This window comes from Lacerta agilis, chromosome 10 (genome assembly GCF_009819535.1).
Source record: "Lacerta agilis isolate rLacAgi1 chromosome 10, rLacAgi1.pri, whole genome shotgun sequence".
Classification (NCBI taxonomy): Eukaryota; Metazoa; Chordata; class Lepidosauria; order Squamata; family Lacertidae; genus Lacerta; species Lacerta agilis.
Window position 1 is genome coordinate 23,163,615 of NC_046321.1, and position 19,804 is coordinate 23,183,418.

General features: G+C 38.2%; 1 protein-coding gene across 1 annotated transcript in view; it reads left to right on the forward strand.

Moving 5' to 3' along the window:
* The window catches only part of WASHC4 (WASH complex subunit 4), a 44,812-nt gene that overhangs the window by 3,208 nt on the left and 21,800 nt on the right, over positions 1-19,804 (forward strand). Inside the window, exons 2-12 of the mRNA XM_033162323.1 lie at positions 3,625-3,764; positions 5,146-5,199; positions 5,576-5,641; positions 5,768-5,813; positions 8,875-8,942; positions 11,041-11,123; positions 11,839-11,881; positions 12,875-12,978; positions 17,989-18,109; positions 19,409-19,532; positions 19,646-19,773. Coding sequence (XP_033018214.1) covers positions 3,625-3,764; positions 5,146-5,199; positions 5,576-5,641; positions 5,768-5,813; positions 8,875-8,942; positions 11,041-11,123; positions 11,839-11,881; positions 12,875-12,978; positions 17,989-18,109; positions 19,409-19,532; positions 19,646-19,773 — 977 coding nt within the window. The remainder of the gene's footprint in view (positions 1-3,624; positions 3,765-5,145; positions 5,200-5,575; positions 5,642-5,767; positions 5,814-8,874; positions 8,943-11,040; positions 11,124-11,838; positions 11,882-12,874; positions 12,979-17,988; positions 18,110-19,408; positions 19,533-19,645; positions 19,774-19,804) is intronic.

Below are 19,804 nucleotides of genomic sequence, written 5' to 3' on the forward strand. Positions count from 1 at the left end.
GTGAACTCTTGCGTATTTGACTATGTAATGCTGGAATCCGTTATTTTATAGAAAGCCCAAGGTGAATATAGTTAAAAATGGAACTTTGATTTTAGGAAAACTGATTTGAGTAAGCTCAGAGAAATGCTAGGTAGGATTCCATGACTAGATATTACTAAAGAACAATCACAAAAGTTTCAATGAGAGAAAGAAATGGAAGACCTATAAAAAAAGTCAGTGTAGCTACACAAAAAAGCTTAGTAATCAGCTGAAAATAAAAAGGACATACCTAAGACATGGAAGAGGAGTATGTCACAAAGAATGTGTAGCTCAGTGTCATGAGATCAATCCCATGTCTTGGGATTGTAGTCTATTGCAAGCTGAACATGAGTCAGCACTGTGATGTGCAAGAAAAACTAATGCAATTTTTGGCTGTATTAGTAGAACTGTGGTTTCCAAGTTGCAATAGGCAATGGCTCTGCTTTATTCTGCACTGTCTAATGTCTTGCTCTGGGTGTCTTACTTTTGGAACAAGTTCAAATGAGGGTGGTCAGCGGTTTGGAAAACAAGCATTATGAGAAAAAAGTTGAAGAAACAGTGAAAGAGGACTTCTGGCCCTTTTCTGTGTTGTCCAGGTATTTGCAGAGACCTTAGGTTTGTTCTTTGCTTCCTCAGAGAGGAGGACTAGATCTAATGGGCTTAAGTTAGAGGAGTGTAGATTTCAGCTGAGCATTATGAGAAATTTCTTATCAGAAACCCAGCAGTGGGTTAGTGGCTTTTGCATTATCTTTGTCTTGTGGGTGTTGGAATATTTTGTGAGCCTTACAGATTGTGATTGTGTGTATTTTATTAACGGCTTTATTGTTGAGGGTATTTTTAGAAGCTTTTTGAATTTTTGCCTGTATTTTAATTGTTATTGTTGTAAACTGCCGTAGATTTTTACTTACATATGTGCCCTATAAAAGTATTTGCTTCTTTTGCAGTATTGTAGCTGTCAAGTTTAAACAAACCTGCTGCTTTTCATTCATAGTATTTAAAAGCAGTTGATGGTTTAGTGCTAGAAACCGTATTAGCAAAAATGGAAGTAAAAATCCAAGTGTATAGGTGTATATGCTATCTTCTCTGGATTATGATTGTTGTGTGTAAATTCTTTTAAAATTGATAAGACTGCTATGTTGTGAACATAGGCTGAGAGTTAAAATTACCTTTGGATTCAGCACAGTCTTAAGTTTCAACAATATTCTGGCTATAAATTATCCTTTTAAAGTTGACCGCTACCGCTTATTTATTCATTTATTTATTGCAATATAGGAAATTGGTGTGCATTTGCATCAATATGTCACTGTATACTACTTTACATTTTTATGTTGTTGTTGCTAAAAGTTAAGAGGCTAGCAATGCATTATTTAACTTTGCAAATATTGCTCTGTTCTAGTTTCTCATTGCTTCTGCTAAGAGAAACTGAATAAAGCTTTATTATAAGCAACCATGTTTAGTTGACTGTGTGGGAAAGGAAAACAGTTTCCTGCTTTGCTATAAATGAAGAAAATAGATCCTGCTCCAAAGCAAGTAGCTCCTATAAGCAAAAAACACATTTCAAAGTTGTTGTTTTGAGAATCCTTAGCTAACATACAGCTTGTAGATGTTCATTGATGGAAAGTGGCAACGTTAGATCAGTCCTACTGGATCAGCTCAATAATCCACCTAGTCTTTGAAATCTACAACCAGAGAGCATGAAGGCAACAGCACCACTGTCCCAGAGACAGTGCCTCTGAACATGAAATATGTTTAGCTGGTTCATCACTTTGGAAACTATTTATGCCAGTAGCCATCACCATGTCTTTGTGGCAGCAAATTCAATAATTTTACCATACACTGTGTGAAGAAGTATTTTCTTTTCTTTCTTTTGAATCTGCTGCTAATCAGATATATTGGTGACCCTGAGCTTTCTCTATCCGCCTAGCATAGAATTTACTTTCCTCACTGCTGCTGCATATTGAGTTGATTTTTTCCTGGAGCTGTCCTTCACAACCATTTCCTGGACAGAACATTCAATGACTGTGCCTATCAGTTATGAAGTTGATATTTTGCCCCCCCCCCATTCCTTTGTACAGGTACTTACAGTAAATCTCATCTACGTAGTTGAGGGGAGCTTCTTGGAGTTCTTCACTGTTTGTTTGACTTACCATATTCTTAATCAGTTTGTATCATCTACAAACCTGGCTAACACTGCTACAGTTGACACTCACTATAGTTAATTATAAATTAATTAATAGTAGTTTAAAAACAGTGGATCCTAATGGTTACTTAACTCAATTGTGAAAACTGACTGATTCTCCATATCCTCTGCTTCCTGTTCTTCAGTTGGTGTCTAAGAGAATCTGTTCGCCTTAGCTCATGACCTCTAAGATTACTTAGAAACCTTTGGGGGCTTGGTCAATTTTTTTTGGAAATCTTAAGTTTATAATGTGTGCCAGATTGTTCCTATCTAAGTGTTGGCTGACACTCATAATTTTTAGAAGGTTGATGAAACATGAATTCTGTTTGCAGAAACTACAGTGCTTCTTCCTCAACAAGTATTGTTTTCAATAGTTTTATAAATTCTAGCTTGAGTAATAACTTCCCACTCATTCTGCTGTGCTCCTAGCTTAACAGACCTTTAATATCCTGGTCACGCTATTGATTCCTTTTAAAAAGTTGGAGTTAACATTGGTTAAATTCCAAGGCTGCTAATATTAGTGATGTTGCATATTGTTGTTAGTATAGTACTGAAAATATTAATGGAAAAATAGGTGTGACTAGTTACAGTGGTCTAAACCACTGAGCCTCTTGGGCTTGCCAATCAGAAGGTTGGCGGTTTGAATCCCTGCGATGGGCTGAGCTCCCGTTGCTCGGTCCCAGCTCCTGCCAACCTAGCAGTTCGAAAGCACGCCAAAAAGTGAAAGTAGATAAATAGGTACCGCTCAGGCAGGAAGGTAAACGGCGTTTCTATGTGCTGCTCTGGTTTCGATGTTCCTTTGCACCAGAAGCAGCTTTTTCATGCTGGCCACATGACCTGGAAAAACTGTCTGCAGACAAACGCCAGCTCCCTCAGCCTTTAAAGCAAGATGAGCGACGCAACCCCAGGGTCGTCTGCGACTGGACTTAACTGTCAGGGGTCCTTTACCTTTACCTTTTTACATAAATACATGATTCAGAAGTTTGTGTAACATTATGTAGACTTTGTCTTGTTTAAAATCTTTCTGTTTTGGAAAAATAGGTCCTTTGTATGAGGTTAAATTTGCATACACAAATTGTAAGCAAAACGACAATAAAATTGCCTATTGTGGAAATAGATCTTTTTTAAAAAAAACAAAAAAGGCACACACAGGACATTCACTTGAACAACAGCTTATTTATCTAGGTCGGCGGGGGTTGGGGCAACTTTTGGTCTACCAGGTGCCATTGGACTTGCCGTAACTCCTGTCTGCCCCAGCCAGCATGGCTAATGATGAGGAATTATGGGAGTTGTAGTTCCATAACTTTTGGAGGGCTGCAAGTTGGCCATCTGTGATCTAGATTGTTTCTGTTGAAGGTTTAAGAGATTTTAGTTTAATGACTATGATAACAAATAACCTGTCCTAATGGAATACAATTTATTTTTAGAAATTCATGTTGGAGTACAGCTGAAGAATTATGGGAAATTTCTAGAGGCATATACTTCCCAGCTGAAGCGAATTGAAGATGCATTGGATGACTCCGTAGGAGATGTTTGGGATTTCAATCTTGATCCCATTGCATTAAATGTAAGCTGTTGTTTACTATGCACTTGTCTCTGTTCACTTAATTCTGTTGTGTAATTGATATCTGTGAGCTAAAGCTCTTTGGAATAGGGCTGTAGTGCTTTGCATAGCTATGCACATGTAAATCACATGTTAGTAATGACCTGTGTGTGTAACTGGGTACTGGATTGTAGCCTAAATGTCTAGCATTCAGCTGCTTTCAGAAGAGAAGTACTGTATTCCGTTTTAAACATTGACCTTGTTTGCATGTCGCAATAAACCAAACCATAGCTTAGCACGAATGTGCAAGCATGTGGGCTCTAGGAGAAGAAATCATGGGTACTTTGCTCCTCCTTAGTCATTCTGTTGCAATATTAAGCCATTGCTTGGCTTAATGTGTTCTGCAAACCTGGTCTTATGGTTTAGCTCTCTCCAGACTAACCACACACTGTAACCAAGGCTTGCCCTATGGGTCATGCCTCGTGTGTTGTTCTGGTCTTGCCCACCACTGGCATGTGGTTCCTGGAATGTTGCCTCGAAGGGAATGTGGCTGCAAAAGGTTCCCCATTTCTGCAGCAGACCATCTCTCTCTCATCCCAGTCAGTACTGCCCTGCAATGACTTGGGCACAGAGGAAAGGCAGGCTAGTATGGGGTACCTGAGGATTGGTCCCCTCCTAGAAGCCTAGGAAATAGCCTTATACCAAAATCAGGCCTTTGGTCCATCTAGCTCACTGGTGTCTACGCTGTTGGCTTTTGAAGACTTCAGGCAGAGGTTTATGTCCCAGCTCTACCTAGAGATGCCAGAATTGAATCTGGTACCTTCTTTGTGTTTTTGCTCAATAGAGCCTTACGCTTGTTTGTTGTCGTCGTCCGAAATATATATTGTGTTTCCTAAGCTAAAAGTGGTTTAAATAGAAATGCAACAAAATTTAAAATTGAAGAAAATATAAAAACACGGGAATTATTGTTGTTGCTATTATTTATATTTTGCCTTCTCCCTTGATAAGGGATTCTAGGCAGCCTATTGATATCTACCTATGGGCCTGTTTAGAAATCATACAAGTCATTGTATGCTAGATTGTTTCCATGCGATAGCTGTCGTTTAGTTAATATGTTTCTAAAAATAACATTTGAAAAATATTTTGTAGTTCTGCTCTGTGTGGTTCCTCCCGCTCCCCCAGAGGAGCTGGACAGGGTTTGTTTGCTTGTTTGTTCTTTTTAGGCAAACAATCTCTGTTACTGCCAGTATCATAATTTTAAAAATATATGTAATCCGCCTGTATATTTGCACTTAAGATTTTGTTTGAAACAGTTGTGTCAACTGTAATTGGATATTTTAGCCTAGTCAGTAATGTGGCAGGTCTCTGGCTTCCTAAAATCACAAATTATTTTGTTTTATTTTAGCTTTTGCCTTATGAACAGTCTTCCTTACTCGAACTCATAAATACGGAAAACAAGGTAAAGTTCTTAAATATGTATTACAGAAAACTTTTTACTCCATTCTTCAGCTGAAAAGGCTTCTAGCAGTTTACATAATATCAGCAACAAACAGCAAAGTTCCTGTCTCCAGGCTTACAACCTAAAATGCACCAAAAAGGAAAATAATTGGAAAGGGAGGAGGAAAAAAGGGAACTCAGGCACCTGTTCTTCTAATAATCAACTTGAATGGAAATATTTTAGGGAGAGAATGAGCTGAATGTAGCTAGCCCTACCCTGACCCCCATCTCTCCCTTTGCTGCAGATGATAGATAGATAGATAGATAGACAGATGGATGGATAGATAGATATTGCTGTACATGTGCTAATATTTAGCTTTTCTATTTCATTTATCCAGGTTCTAAACAAAGTAATCACTGTGTATGCTGCCCTTTGCTGTGAAATAAAAAAGTTAAGATATGAGGTAAATATCTCTTCATTTTGCCAACTACAAACTGCTTTCTAGGAACTAGTTTGTTCACCTTCTATATTATGAAGGTATGACTATAGATTTCTCATTCAAGGAAAAAAATCTTTTCTTTGTTCCTAGGCAGAAACAAAATTTTATAATGGCCTCTTGTTTTATGGAGAAGGAGGTAAGTACTTTACAATTCAGTCTGCTGTTGGTTGGATTTCTTGCACGTCATTTGCCATGAGGTCCCGGGATACGTTAGAATAGGGTGGGTTCTCTCAGGGTTCAGTGGTGCATCTTCAGCCTATGGTGAAAGCTATACAATGGCAATAACAGATTTTTCTCTGTGAGTAGGGTGTTCCACAAGCTAGGAGCTGTTACTAGGTAGGGTGATGGTGGGGCCACATCACCCGCCACTTCCAAACACCTATTCATTTGCAATGGCCAAGCCAGGAGGTGTATGGGAGAGGAGAAAATTCCTTTTCCGCTCCCCATAACGTTGATCATCTTTCTTTCTTCACCTCCACTGGTTCCATTGCAAAGTGGAATTACTATCCCAAAATCCAGGCTAGCATGAATTTTTTTTTGAGCGGTGGGGAGGCAAACATAGAATCTCATGAACTGACAAAAGGGCCTTGGATCCAGTGTCCTCTGCTCTCCAAGTAATGCCTTATTCAGGGCCTAAAATGTGCTACTGCTGTGGGTAGCTCCATTAAGGAGCATAACCTTGCAGTGGATGTGCCCATCTGCTATCAAAACACTTCTCTGCTGGCCAGGGGCTGTGCCTGTCTTGCTAATATGTGAAAATACTTCTTTGATTAGTTTTGAAACCAAATTTGAAGCCACAGAGAACAACTCACCTTACCTTTAATCTGCTTGAGCATTTGGCAGAGCTGCTTAAACAGTTGCAAAAGATAAATGTTTGGCTTCTGTTGATACAGCTCAATGGCAGAATTTGTATGTCCTTGGCCAGGATTCACACAGGTGTGCCACTCATACACAGAGACTTAAAAAAAAATTTTTTTGGTTTTTACACATATTTTCCAGCATATCATCCTTTTAAACATCATTTCAAAATCTTTGGCTATCACAGCCTAAGACTTCCTTCAACCTCAACTGATGGTTTTCTAAAATCCTTTCTAATTATGCATTTTGCAACTACAGTTATTGCTATAAATTCAAATCTTAATACCTATTCTTAATTCTTTTCACAATAATTTATGTATTACTCCTTACAAAACTTCTTTTAACCCTACAAGCAATGTCAATTGGTTATAGCTGCTTTCCAAATACGTCGAAAGCTTCTTCCATTTCTTTAGGAAAGTCTGGTCCTGCTGGTTCCGAATTTCCCTGGTTAATCTCGCCATCTCGGCAGAGTTCATCAATTTCTTTTGCCACTCTTTTTTAGTTGGCATTTCTTCTTGCTTCCATCTTTGGACTAACAATATCTTTGCTGCAGTTATTGCACACATACACAGAGACTTTTAAGCTCCACTCTTGAAGTGGCTGCCCTCACAAAAACCCCATCTCAAGTTAAGGAACCCCCTTTGGATTGGGACTCAGTGAAGTATGAGGGGTTTCTGTCAGATGGAGGGTTTTTTTTTCCTTTTCTCCTGAGTGAACAGCCTGCTTCTGCATGGGGATGGTCTGGCAGTAATGAACTGATATATCTAATTGATAAAAGTGCTTAATTCTGAGTAGCTCTAGTTGAAATAAAGCTTAAAGTTAGTGGTGTTCAGTGTGTGGTCTGTTAGCCATATGAACAATCACAGGCCATAGGTAAAATGGATTTTGAATACTGACTGCCAGAACCAAATTGTAATACTTTAGTGGAAGCTTTAATGTCAATATAGAAATGCTGCTAACCCATAAGAATGTTTTTTTCTAAAATACTGATGGTGCTTTGAAGAGGAAGTCATGAGGGACCTTGATCCATGCTGCCTTTGTGTTCAAAGAATGTTACTGCCAAAATGGAGAGGATGTTGAGCACATAAATGGCAGTCACCCGATCACATCCTTTTGGGCAGTTTTGCATAGTTTCTTCTGCTTATGGAAAAGTCGCCGTCTCCTTTCTTGCACCAGTATGATGAATGAGATCACATTGCTATGAGAATCCTTTGAAGATTGGCTCATTCATGCTTTGAAAGAGGAAGTGGCCTTCTGAGGTTGTAGGATACAAGTTCCTGTAGAACTAGAGTGTAGTTACTGTTTCTAATTTAGATGGTAAAAGGAAAACTTCTAGTATGCATTAGCAGTAATATTCACAGAGGATGAAAACTGTTAATGACCTTTCAGGAAATAAACTTTGCCTTAAAACTGTGAATTCCTGGAAGATGCTGCTTCTCATATGCTGTGCTTATATTTAAATCCTTTTTGAAAGATACAGTGATGTGCTGCCAAAACTAAAACAAGGCACTTCTGATTTTCTTCCTCACTGGCAGGAAGCAAAGATTGCTGTAGCAGCTGCGAGACTCACATTTTTATCAGTATTCCCCCCACCCCACCCCTTGACTCTTTGCTGACTAAGCCATTTAGATAGAGCTGGGAAATTTAGTATCAGGCAGAGTACCTCTGTAACTTGTGCTCAGGGAGAATCTTTGTTAGGTGTGTTTCCTTCCACCATGGGGATGCAGTGGTGGGAAAAGTCAACGTGTGACAAGCTCCCACATGTACTTTGCCATATGAGCATATAACAGCAAGCCCTGATTGCCAGCGGCTCCCCATAACACATAAACAGGATGTACAGAGCAGTGAATCTGACATGACATACACAAAATCCAGTGAATGTACTCGCTGCACCAGCTGTTGTGTACATAAGGTGCTTGGGCTTTTCTACACAGAAATAATATCCACTAAGAAATTTGTCATTTGCTAAATGATTCTTTGGGATTTGGGCCATAAAAAGTATATGATCGTTTGGCAAACATCCAGTCAAATAGACCCAGCTCATGCCTGTCTAGATGAAATACCTTCTGAAGATTTCTTTTAAAAACTCTCTGCTCTTTCTTCTTTTTTGATAGATAATATTGATAATCTTTATGTGGGGTGGTGATAAAGTAGCATTTAAACATGAAGTGAGCATTTTCTAATGAATCATTCATTTGGAATGCATTGGTGATGCATAGTTTTGTTGTAGTATATTTTTAATTATGACTAAAAAAACCACCCTTTGACATCTTAAGTGTCATTAATAGGTAAACGATGTGTTTTCTAATATTCCTGTAACTTTCATTTTACCTTTCAAGCTATGGATTCCAGTAAGGTGGAAGGTGATGGCCAAATACAAATGGGAAGATTTATTTCATTTTTACAGGTAACATCTGGGACATAGTTCTGCAACTTCTATGGTATTTTTTTGCGCTGAGCAATAGACTTCATAATTGTTGTTTACTAGAGAACCATTTGCTTCTAAAATGTTTGCTATACCACAGGCTTTTAGTGGATTGGAGTCAGTGCTAAACAGTTGTATTGCTTATACTGTCACATGCACTCAAGCCTTTTTGCCCCGTGTAGTCTCTGGTTAGCTCATTTTTTAAAGTTTCAGTAGCAATTCAAACTGCCGTTAGGAAAAGTCCAGCAGTGCGAGTATAAGTACACCACTTTTTTTAACATTTCGATGTGACTGTGGACATTCTGTTAAAGAGTGCCCAATATGACTAAAATGCTCTACTAGCACAAGTTTTGAAGTTGTTATTTTAAAACCATTGAGATGGATCTAGACTACCCATGCCAAGAACTCTGTTCAAAGTACATTCTGCTGTGAAGGAAGCAGGGTGTATTTTCACCATGCCTTTCCCAAAAGCTGTTCCATAGGGTTGTGGGACCCACCCAAGTAGTGTGGATGAGAGCAAAGGGAGAATTAGTGAAGACTGGCTGCTTTCACCTGTCAGGAGCCCTTCTCACAAAATAGCAAGTCTGTATGCAACCCCATGATGTGAATGCTTGCTTATCTGTGGCCCTTTAATAATTGGGGGGGGGGTGTGAAAAGAAGGGGAGTGGATTTTGAGTGGACATACGCATGCCAGGGAAAGAGTTCAGCCGCTGCTCATCTTCAATCCCCTTTCTGATGGAAGTTGAGCAGTTAATTTCTTGTGTTTTTGTCCCTAGTGATGGTGGAAGGAAATTGCAGAGCTACATACAGTATGCTTGACCTTCAGATACAGAATAAGACTAGTTGTGTTTCCTGCTAGAAGTGTATTGTTTGATTTACTGAATTTCAAGAGAAAAACATTCTTTAAAATAGCTATTAGTTCAAGAAACTTTGAAAACATTGTTTCTGATGGAAAGAAACCAACCACCACAGAATATTTTTTTTAAAAAAAACTGACATTAGGATCTGAATTGCTCAACTTCCTATGTTTTTTACAAGTCATGTTGTGCCTGGCATAATTTCAACTGCTGGTGATTGCGATGGCTCAAACCTTGTCATTTTTCTGTACACAATGTACTTCTCTTAAAATAAGAGGGGAAGAATTGTTTTTGAAATGTTTTGATTAGTGCCAAAACAGGCTAGTAGCAGTTTTTTTCTGAAAACCCTTTTATACATCTGGTTTCTGTGTATATGACAGATACCATATTTTTCTGTGTATAAGACTAGCTTTTTTTAACTTTAAAATAAGGTTAAAAATCTGGGGGTGTCTTATACACGGATAGTGCATATGCCCGTTTTCTAAATTTGGGGTCCCCATCTTATACACAGAAAAATACAGTATATTGTGACTTTGCTGTCTATAAACTGCTTTGTGTATAGGAATATAGGAAGGCGGTATATAAATTTAAAGTGAAATGAAATGAAATATCTTTTATTTGTGTCTTGCCACCTTTGATTTTAGAGACACGTAGGTTTAGGTGATAACTTTTTGGATAGTTCCCTACTGTTTCACGTGATATTGTCAGGAGAATTTCCAGAGAACTTAGATTTTTAACAAATTCCTCCTGCTTTCATTTTGCATTCTTCCAATACATAAGATTGTTAGTGGTTTCCAGAGGATAGAAAATGCTGACATAGTAATTGTTAATGTTTCTCTAGTGGGAGTTCTGATTTACTGTTGGTCACTTTCCCGCTACAGAGCCAGTAAAAGTAAACACTCTTTTGGTACAGCTGTTGCATAACTGATGAGGTCTTATTCACTATTCCAGACATTAATCTGTTTTGAAATTACACTGCCTTTTAGTTCTCAATATTGTCTAGACTAACAAGCACTACAGTGGCAGTATTTAGGACCTAAAATACTTTGAATATTTTTTCTCTTGTTTGTGATTATGACAGGTTGGGTTGCTTTTTAATAGGGTGTTCAAGTGTTTCATTACAAGACTATTTTGCTACATTAACTTCCCCAACTAATCTATGGATAAATAATCTCATTTAGTGTGAAAGGGGTTTCTAATCTGTACAAAATTTGTCATTTCAGGAGTTGTCTTGTTTTGTGACACGCTGCTACGAGGTCGTGATGAATGTAGTTCATCAGTTGGCTGCCCTTTATACCAGTAACAAGTAATTACTGCCAAAAATACTATCCTTTAAATTTACTTGTTGAAAATGCAAATGAAAAAAATACAGCATGTTGATGTGCTTCTTAAATTTTGCAGAGTTGGGGAGGAAATATGGGATGTGTGCCTGAAGTGTCCCTTGCATTGTGAAAAGGACACCTGTCTGTTTGGGGATGTAAACCATGGTTGTTTTGGATTAATGAGCATTTCCATTTGATGTTCCATTTGAAGTCACTAGCTACTGCAGGTGTTCACTTCTGAATAATTGGCTCTTTTGCTATCACAGACCTGTACAACTTGTGACCTACCAAACTGAATGCCACTTGCTAGTGATTGCAGCCTGTAGGGCACTAAATAAATTCATGTTGCTGATGATAGCCTGGCACAGTGAAAACCTGTGTGAGTAGGACTTGGCAAGCCGACATATATGACCGCTGGACTGTGTTCAGGTTTCTAGGCCAAAACGTGGACAGGCCTATTTAGTAATACTTAATGTGATTTATCACTTTGATTCCAGTATTTCGGGTTCTCAAGTGAACATTTTTAAAACCTCTTGCATGTTCAAAACTAACTACTGTGTTGGGCTTATTTAAAAGGTCCAGACCTTAGGGTAAGGTAAAGGTAATAAATACATTAATAATAAGTAAATAAATAATAAAAGCACGAGGCTCTAAAATGTTTTTGTTAAATGGTGTGAAATACAGTATTTTGTGTTTCAGGAATGCACCTAAAGTTATAGAAACATCAGGAGTTCATTTTCAGGTGAGAATTCTGTAGGGATTTTGACTTGTGTTGCATAACTTTGTAGGTTCTTTACCTGGGAGTTGGATATCTGCCTTACTTGGAAGCATCTTTTAAATGAAATAAATCTACAAATATTATAATAAAAATAAATTGTGCTAGGTTCTTTAATAGGCTGAGGACACCTGATTCCTTCAGGGATCTCTTCTTGCCAGCTAGGCTTACAGTACAGCATAGTGCAGTGGTTTTCAACCAGTGTGCTGTGGCACACTGGGGTGCCCTGAATGATGTTCAGGGGTGCCGCGGGCAACACTGTCATCTGTCCCTTTTCCCTTCCCTCCCTTCTTGGATGCACTCTCATGTCTCTGTCTCCCCAAGGCTTGCACAGCTGTTTGTTGCAGCAGCCCTGGCTACAAGCTCCCCAGGTGAATTGTGCTTCTGGGGCTGGTCAGGGGGTGCTGGTTGCCAGGAGCTGAGGCAGCCTGGGAGTAAATAAGCAAGCAAGTGGGTGTTGGGAATGGACAGACAAGTCCCAGGCCCCTGTTAGGAAGTGTGAGGAGGCACCTCTCTGTGGGGTAGGGGGTGGATAGCTCAGAGACCAGGGTTGGCAGCAGCAGCTCCCTGGAGGACTCTCAAGGAGAGGAGGCTGTGGGAACACTCCAGAAGGTAGGGTGCTGAAAAAGGGTGAGGGGCTGTCAGCTCTGCAGGCAAGGGGTGACATAACTGGGGTCCTGAGCCCCACATGGGTGCCGCAGAAAAATGTAGTTGGTCAAGGGAACTGTGGATTCAAAAAAGTTGAAAACCTCTGGCACAGTGAATAAAATATGTAATAAAAACTACTGTTATGTTCCTGTACATCTCAAGCACATCAACTCTATATAATAATTTTCTTGGGGACACTATCCTAATCATATATACTCAGTGGTACGTCCCATTGAGTTCAGTGGGACTTACTCCCAGAAAAGTGGTTATAGGATTTCACTCTAAATCCAGGATATATACCTTTTCAAACAGGCTATGTTTGAGCATCTGGGAGAACTGCTGGCAGTTTTACTTACCCTGGATGAGATAATAGACAACCATGCTACCCTGAAAGAGCACTGGACTATGTACAAAAGGTATGTGGATAAATTCTTACATTTATTTCCACTGGTCCTGTAGAAAAATAAAAGTAGCATCAATACTTAAACAGATGTTGATACTGCACTGCACCTTTTCGCTGGGCTTGAATAGGTGTGTGTTTTGCAACTCTGGTATTCAGGCCTTAATTTCCTGTATTTTGCCACCAACTGGAGCAACATTAAGCTTTTATTGCATGTTTCTAATTCCTACAGTGACCAGGGTGTGAACTGTTGAAATGCTCAAGTGTGTGATGGTTCAATCAATCAATCAATCAAGGTTAACACCCTTCACCGTGATTGGGAAAGCATTTTTCTTCATTAATCCCCTGGGAATAATGGTAATCATGGCATAGTGCAGGCCCAAATGCCTTGTCCCAGAAGTGTAGCTGCGCAGTCAAGGCCACTGCTTGAAGTTGTGCCAGGGCTTTTTTGTAAACGAAACAAGCAAAAATCTTAGGTCAGCTCATATTATTCAAAGGTAGATTATACCCACACATCATTTATAAGTGTGTGGATACAAAGTTTGCCCCTCCAGATTATTCCTCCTGAATAATTCTTTCCATCCTGTACACTTTTAGGAATGTTGGGTTTCTTTTTTTTTTTTTATAAAGATTTTATTATTTTTCCATATACATATAAAAAAAACACAACATACACAAATACAATAAAACTGTGATAAACAAAACTATGATAAACAAAAAACACACCAAACAAACCAAACATTAACACAATAAACATAAGAAAAACATATACATACCTATCAAAACACCAATCTTTATCTCGTTCTAGTTCTTTCTTCTCAACATGGGGGACTTCCCCCACTCCCTCCACTGCATTGATAATCCATATATACTTTGGGTAGCTATATATCTTTTTCCATAAACATTAACCATAACTTATTTATCTTTAGATTCCTCTACATAAACATGGTTCATAACCTAGCTTCAATATCTCAAAACATTCTTAAACACTTATGACATATACTATTAAAATTCTTTACCAACAATATAATCTAATATTGCCTAGCTAAAGCCTTATTCAGCAGCTAATTCTGCTCAGATATTCAATTTTACACAATTAACTAAATAGTCCTTAAATTTCTTCCAATCCTTCGACACCTTCTCCTCCCTCTGGTCTCGGATTCTTGCGGTCAGTTCGGCAAGTTCCATAAAGTCCATTAGCTTCATCTGCCATTCTTCCACTGTTGAGGTCTCTTCGCCTTTCCAATTTCTTGCTAATAATATTCTAGCGGCTGTTGTGGCATACATAAAAAATAGTCTATCTTGACTGGGTATCTGTTCGTTGGTCATGCTCAAAAGGAATGCCTCTGGTTTCTTACTGAAGGTAATTTTCATTACCTTCTTGAGTTCATTGTAAATCTTATCCCAGAAGGCCTTGACCTTTGGGCATGTCCACCACATATGATAAAAGGTACCTTCCACAGATTTACATTTCCAACACATGTTAGACATTGACGGGTTCATCTTAGCAATCTTAACTGGTGTTAGATACCATCTATAAATCATTTTCATAATGTTTTCTCTTAAATTATTACAAGCTGTAAATTTGATACCTTCCTTCCACAATTTCTCCCAGTCCTCTAGCATAATATTATGGCCCACATCTTTTGCCCAATCTATCATTGTTGATTTAACCATTTCATCTTTCGTATGCCACTCTAGCAACAAATTATACATTCTGGAAAGGTTTTTAGAGTTCGGTTCAATTAGTTCTGTTTCCAGTTTTGATTTTTCAACTTGAAAACCAACTTTCTTGTCTGCTTTAAAAATCTCATAGATTTGGTGATATTGCAGCCAGTCGGTGACCTCACCTTTCACTTGGTCATAACTTTTCAATTTAAACGATTCACCTTCTTGCTGCAATATATCTACATATCTTAACCATCTCGCAGACATATTAGGTCTCTTATAGGCCTTGGCCTCCACCGGTGAAATCCATCTAGGAGTCTTTCTCTCCAGCAAGTCTTTATATCTCATCCAAACCTGATACAAGGCTTTTTTAACAATATGATTTTTAAAAGTCTTGTGGACCTTAGCCTTGTCGTACCAAAGATAAGCATGCCAGCCAAACATATTGTCAAAGCCTTCCAAGTCCAACACATCAACATTTTCCAATTTAAACCAATCTTTTAACCAGCAAAAGGCCGCCGCTTCAAAATAAATCTTTAAGTCCGGCAGAGCAAAGCCTCCTCTCTCTTTGGAGTCCGTTAAAATCTTGAATTTAATTCTAGGCTTTTCCCCCTGCCATATAAATTTTGATAGGTCCTTTTGCCATACCTTGAAACAATCCAATTTATCCAAAATTGGAATGGCTTGAAATAAAAACAGCATCCTTGGTAAGACATTCATCTTGACAGCAGCTATTCTGCCCATTAATGAAAGTTTCAATCTTGTCCATATCTCTAAATCATGTTTTATCTCTGTCCACAGCTTCTCATAATTATCCTTGTACAGGTTCAGGTTTTTTGCAGTAAGATTGATCCCTAGATATTTTACTTTCTTAACAAAATTGAGGCCAGTGCATTCTTGTAGCTTTTGTATCTGTTCTGTTTTCATGTTTTTGGTCAATACTTTGGTCTTCTGTTTATTTAGTTTGAAGCCGGCTACATGCCCAAACTTCTGAATTACTTCCAACACTTTGGGAACACTGCTTTCAGGGTCTTGTAGGGATAACATTAAATCATCTGCGAAGGCGCGTAGTTTATATTCCTTCTCTCCCACCCTTATTCCTTTAATCTGGTTCTCTTTTCGTAGCATATTTAGAAGAACCTCCAGGACCGTAATGAATAATAGAGGTGAGATAGGGCACCCTTGTCTTGTTCCTTTTTCCACTCTAATCTCCTCCGATACCACACTGTTAATTATAATTTTTGCTTTCTGTTCCGTATAGATGGCATTGATGCCATTCAAAAATCTTTGTCCCACTGCCATTCTTTCCAAATTTTTCTTCATAAATGTCCAAGAAACGTTGTCAAAGGCTTTTTCAGCGTCAATGAACATCAGTGCTGCATCTGTATTAATGTTTTTTTCCAGTTTCTCTAAAATGTCCACAATAATTCTTGTATTGTTATTTAGTTGTCTTCCTGGTAAAAAACCTGCTTGATCCTTATGTATATAATCCCTCAACACTCTCTTTAGTCTTGTAGCCATGACGTTCGCAAATATTTTATAATCTACATTTAAAAGCGAAATTGGGCGATAATTTTTCATTAAGGTCTTTTCTGTATCTGGTTTCAGAATCAGTGTGATATAGGCTTCTTTCCATGTCTCCGGTGCCCTATCTCCTTCCAGTATTTTGTTGCACACTTCTTTTAAAGGCTGAGATAGCCAATCTTTCAAGCTCTTATAATATTTTGCTGTCAGTCCGTCTGGTCCTGGGGCCTTCCCTATCTGCATGTTGTTAATTGCTTCTTCAATTTCTTGTGTTGATATGGTGTGGTTGAGAATACTTAATTTATCTTCTGGGACTTTTTGCAATCCATTTTTCTCCAGAAACTGGTCTATCTCTATTTCTTCAATCTTCTCCTCCTTGTACAATTGTTTGTAGAACTTTTGAAAATGCCATCTAATTTCCTCTGGATTCTCCACTATTTTTCCATTGACTACTAGATTATTGATGATATTTGCTTTTTGTCTTTTCTTTAGTTGCCAGGCTAGTAATTTCCCACATTTGTTTGCTGATTCGAAGGATCTCTGCTTCATCATTTTAATCTTCCATTCTATGTCTTGATTCACAATTTTAGCGTATTGGGATTGCAAGTATTTAATTTCTTTTTGTGTTTTTTGGTTTCTAGGGTGTCCTCTTAGTTCTTTCTCTTTTTCTTTAATTAATTTTAATAGTCTTTCCATTTCTGCATTCTGTTGTCTCTTCTTTTTTGCCTTTTCACTGATCAGGAACCCTCTCATTACTGCTTTGCTTGCATCCCAAACAGTCCTCTTTTCCACCTCCGAATTTAAATTAAATTGGAAATACTCCTTCATCTTTTTTGCTGCTCTTTCTACCAGCTTGGCATCTCTCATCAAGGCATCATCCATTCTCCATCTAAAAGAATCCTTGGAAATTATTTTTAAATTTGCTTGTACAGGATTATGGTCTGAATAAGTTTTTGGGCCAATTTCTGCTTTACATAATTTCGGTGCCAATTCATTCGAAATCCAAATGTAATCTATTCTCGACCATGACTGCTGAGATTCACTGAAAAAAGTTGCCTCTGTTTCCATGGGGTTTCTTAACCTCCAAGCATCAACCAAATTCAAATTGTCAACCATTTCAAAAAAAGTTTTCGGCAGTTTCCCATCATTTGTTAATTTAGCCCTTTGGGATCTGTCCATTAAAGTGGAAACTGCCCCATTAAGATCTCCAAGGCATACAATTTTATAGTCCAAATATTCCAACAGCAGATCATGAATTTTCTTGTAAAAAATTGACTTACCATCATTAGGTGCATAGAGTCCCAGAATCAAGAGTTTTTCGCCTTGTACTTTAATTTCAATAGCAATGTATCTCCCTTCTTCATCTTTAAAAAGCTGTCTTGGGCTGTATTTCTCTTTTGCATATATTACCACTCCTCTCTTCTTGACTTTATCCGATGAAATGAATTCTTGGCCTAATTTTTTGTTTTGTAGAATTCTTCTGTGTCGTCGAACTACATGAGTCTCCTGTAGGCATATTATGTCTAAGTTCTTTTTTTCCAAACTATAGAATACTCTGTGTCTCTTTGGTCTCTGGTTCAATCCCCGAACATTCCAGGTCATCAATTTTAGAGCCATCTTTAAATCGTTATTCTGTTCCTCCTGTTGCTGAGTCCTTCTTGTCTTTTTCTGGATCTTTTGGATCACTTGTTCTTGGAGTCCCTGGTGGTGGAAGCACTCCTGGGGTCCCTGGTGGTGGTAGCACTCCTGGGAGTCGGTACATAAACGCAGGATCTAATGTTGGGTTTCTTTTAAGTAGATTTATTTTTTATTTTTTTATTTTTTGCTTTATTAGGTTACTTAAATCTGTCCATCACAATCCTTCTAAATTTGGAGTGCAGGAAGATAAGCTGAAGCCATTTGAAAAGTTGCTATTAAAACTAGAAAACCAATTACTGGATGGGACGATATTCCAGGTAACATAATAAATAATAGAGCTTATTTCTTAATAGAGTTCAGATGTGGTTTGTGAGATCTGTGGAGTAAAATGTTTCTTTTCTGAAAATGTCATCATTTAATTGGTGTGTTTAAATTTTAAATGGTATGCTGTTGGTGTCCTCTCCTCAATTATTTAATATATTCTGACTGAGAGCCAAAGAGCTACTTTAGGTGCACCCAAGAGCTTGCATATACCAAGTGCAATTTTTGATCAGCTTTCTTTTAAAAGCATTCCATATTGCAAATTGCTTTTGAAAGTTCCCTCAGTTTAAAAGCAGCTTGCTAAGTGGGGTAGAAAGCAACAGTTTGGAAAAAGGAAAAAGAAAAGAAAAACTCAAGGCACACAGAATTAATTGGGAGAAATCCACTTATGGACACTCTCCTGTCCTCTCTTCTCCTTTATTCTGCAGCCCTCACAAATCTCCTCTGGTGGGTTGGAGGACCCTCCAGACCATATATGAGGGGCATGTAGGGAGCAACGAAGGAGGAGTAGCAGGAGATGTCCATTGCATGAGCAAATGCCTTGTACTATATTTCTGGAATCAGTCAAGTTGCAGCTGAATCTTTTTTTGTGATCCATAGTAAAAGTATCAAAAGTTTTAGATGCCTCCTTTGTTGTTATCTTATATACAGTGGTACCTCAGGTTACATATGCTTCAGGTTACATACGCTTCAGGTTACAGACTCTGCTAACCCAGAAATAACGCTTCAGGTTAAGAACTTTGCTTCAGGATAAGAACAGAAATTGTGCTCTGGCGGCGCAGTGGCGGCAACGGGAGGTCCCATTATCTAAAGTCGTGCTTCGGGTTAAGAATAGTTTCAGGTTAAGAACGGACCTCCAGATACGAATTAAGTTCTTAACCTGAGGTAGCACTGTATAATTAACAGTAATGTTTCTTATTGCAGAAATAAGCTTTTAATATTTTTTCTTGTAATTGTATTTATCTACTAAATTAGGAAAGTCCTTGGATTTTATTATATTGTACTTTGAAATCAACTGGTACTTGTATTGAAATTAATGGTTACTCGTATTGGTACTTGTACTGGGCTCAGCTGGCAATTAACAGTCAATGAATCAATCTTAATCTCCTTTTGATTAGATTTTCAGGATGGTTTCATTTGAACTGAACACTCCCCAAATAAAGCACAACTTGCCAGTTGAATTGTCTCCATCATGGAATTCTGATTTATTTGCAACCATCTGTTAATACGTTGTGCTCGTATTCTCCATGGCACTAATGTTGTAAATCACTCTTGTTTCTCTTGTCCTCATTCAGGCCTGTATAGAGCAACAATTTGATTGCCTCAATGGTGGAGTGTCAGTGTCGAAGAACAGCACTTTTGCTGAGGAGTTTGCACATAGTATTCGCACAATTTTTGCAAATGTTGAAGCTAAGCTTGGTAATGCAAGATGGATTTTTTTCCCCATTGACATTATTGTTTGTAAAAGTTGTTATATCGTTTGTGTAGTGGCAGACTTCAAAACTATTCTTTTCTGTGTGTATTTGTACAAGGTGAACCCTCAGAAATTGACCAGAGAGATAAGTACGTAGGAATTTGTGGGCTGTTTGTACTGCATTTTCAGATTTTTCGGACAGTAGACAAGAAATTTTACAAATCGTTACTGGACATTTGCAAAAAGGTGAAGATTTTGTAATTTTCCTCTAATAATT